We start from the raw sequence: 1,609 nt of genomic DNA on the forward strand, positions 1-1,609 counted from the left end.
TTAGAAAATTTCACTTTCTAGAGTTTTTGAAGCATTACAAACACTCAAGGCCCATTACAACAACACACTTTTGAATAAAGCACCACATGACACATAAGCAAGATTCTAAAAGTATACCAACTTTTGGGTCCCTAAATTGGAGGTGGATTTGTCTTTAACTTGGGGTCAATTTTTTTGTCTCCAAATTAACTCCTTTACCCTAGTTACTATTTAGTTACTGGGTACCAAAGAAAAAAGGGCACGTGGACACCTCTATTCAAAAGGTTTTAATCAAGGTAAAAAGCACAAAAAAGCAGAAAGCCAAGGTATAAGATGAGAGGCCGGGATCCTTTAGAGAGAGTACGCGATTATGGGCAACGGGCGGGAAGCAGAGGAGGAGGAGGAGATGGCGTTGAGGGAGGGCGTGGGCCAGATGCCGTGTAGTGTGAAGCGGCTGATAGCCACCAAGATGGAGCGTCCCTTCATATATTGGGTGCCGGGCAAGTACACAGAAATCACAGCCAACTTCAGCAGCCACGCAGAAGAGTACTACGACGCGCCAGCCAGCCGCCGCGGCAGTCACGCTGTCTGCATTGATGTGCAGCGCCTGCTCTCTTGGGACGAACCCTGCTTGCAGTCTGCCTTGGTTTACTTGCAGCTCATGCTGGCCTGGGGCCTCGTTGACGAAGTCGCCTTCATCACATTCAAGATCCACTTCCGATACTTATACGGCGATTCTGTCCCCCAGTTTGTCCGAAGGGTGCCCTTCCCTCTCTTCCAACACCACTTCTCGCCTGCCCTTAATGCCTCTTCTTCTTCACCACCATCATCATCATCCTCAAGCCTAAAAATAAGCTTTGAGTGTACCTTGGACAGATACCTTGCCCAACAGGAAAATGTCGGTCCCTTGCCTTGGTCGTCCTGTACGAAGGGCGACCCTGAGCCTGACTAACTTCCCAATTCACACCATGTAAATTTAGACATAACAGCATCGAATTCTTGAGAGCAATTGTGGACCGTTGGATAAAGTTGTCGATTAGTGCCACATGGCAAGCTAATGATCTTTCGTTGAAGAGGGCCCTAGAGATAGTTGACATCTTTTTTCCTTATTCTAGAGAGAGGGACATGGAGTAGTGGGTGATACCAAATTTTAAATTATGGTTTCGAGGAGAATTCTCCTCAATTGGCTCTTGAGGCTTGATGGTCTACATACATTAAAACTTGTCTATAACTTCTTTGTCTCTTGCATGCAGGCGACTGTGTGTGTGTGTGTGTGTGTGAAACTCTTCCTTCTATATTACAATTTTACATTGTTTTAAATCTTTACATCTCTCATAGTACATCAATGGACACTTACATTTGCCTTTGCAAATGATGAGGCAAGGCAAGATAGTCCTCAAGAAGCTTGACGTTCTTCAAAAGGCACCAAGGCAATGAGTAAGTATATGAAGACTTATCAAAGACTGCATAACTCCGTGCACTCCAAATGAGAGACGACATCCAGATTCTAGTAAACAACAAGCATAGTTGGAGGCCCAATTTCTCAGTGTACACCAACCCAAAAACAAGTTTAAACTTCGTGATTTTTACCTTCCAGCACAACATACACATGTCTTGAAGTGCTTGCCAC

General features: G+C 44.9%; 1 protein-coding gene across 1 annotated transcript; it reads left to right on the top strand.

The window, feature by feature from the left end:
- Window positions 1-349: 349 nt before the first annotated feature.
- LOC147454069 (uncharacterized) lies at window positions 350-1,301 on the top strand. Its single transcript, XM_086517262.1, has one exon. The coding sequence runs from the start codon at window positions 350-352 to the stop codon at window positions 929-931; it is 582 nt and encodes a 193-aa protein (XP_086373388.1). The 3' UTR covers window positions 932-1,301.
- Window positions 1,302-1,609: the final 308 nt, after the last annotated feature.

The sequence above is a fragment of the Adiantum capillus-veneris genome, chromosome 7 (assembly GCF_014529385.1).
Source record: "Adiantum capillus-veneris isolate H3 chromosome 7, ASM1452938v2, whole genome shotgun sequence".
Classification (NCBI taxonomy): Eukaryota; Viridiplantae; Streptophyta; class Polypodiopsida; order Polypodiales; family Pteridaceae; genus Adiantum; species Adiantum capillus-veneris.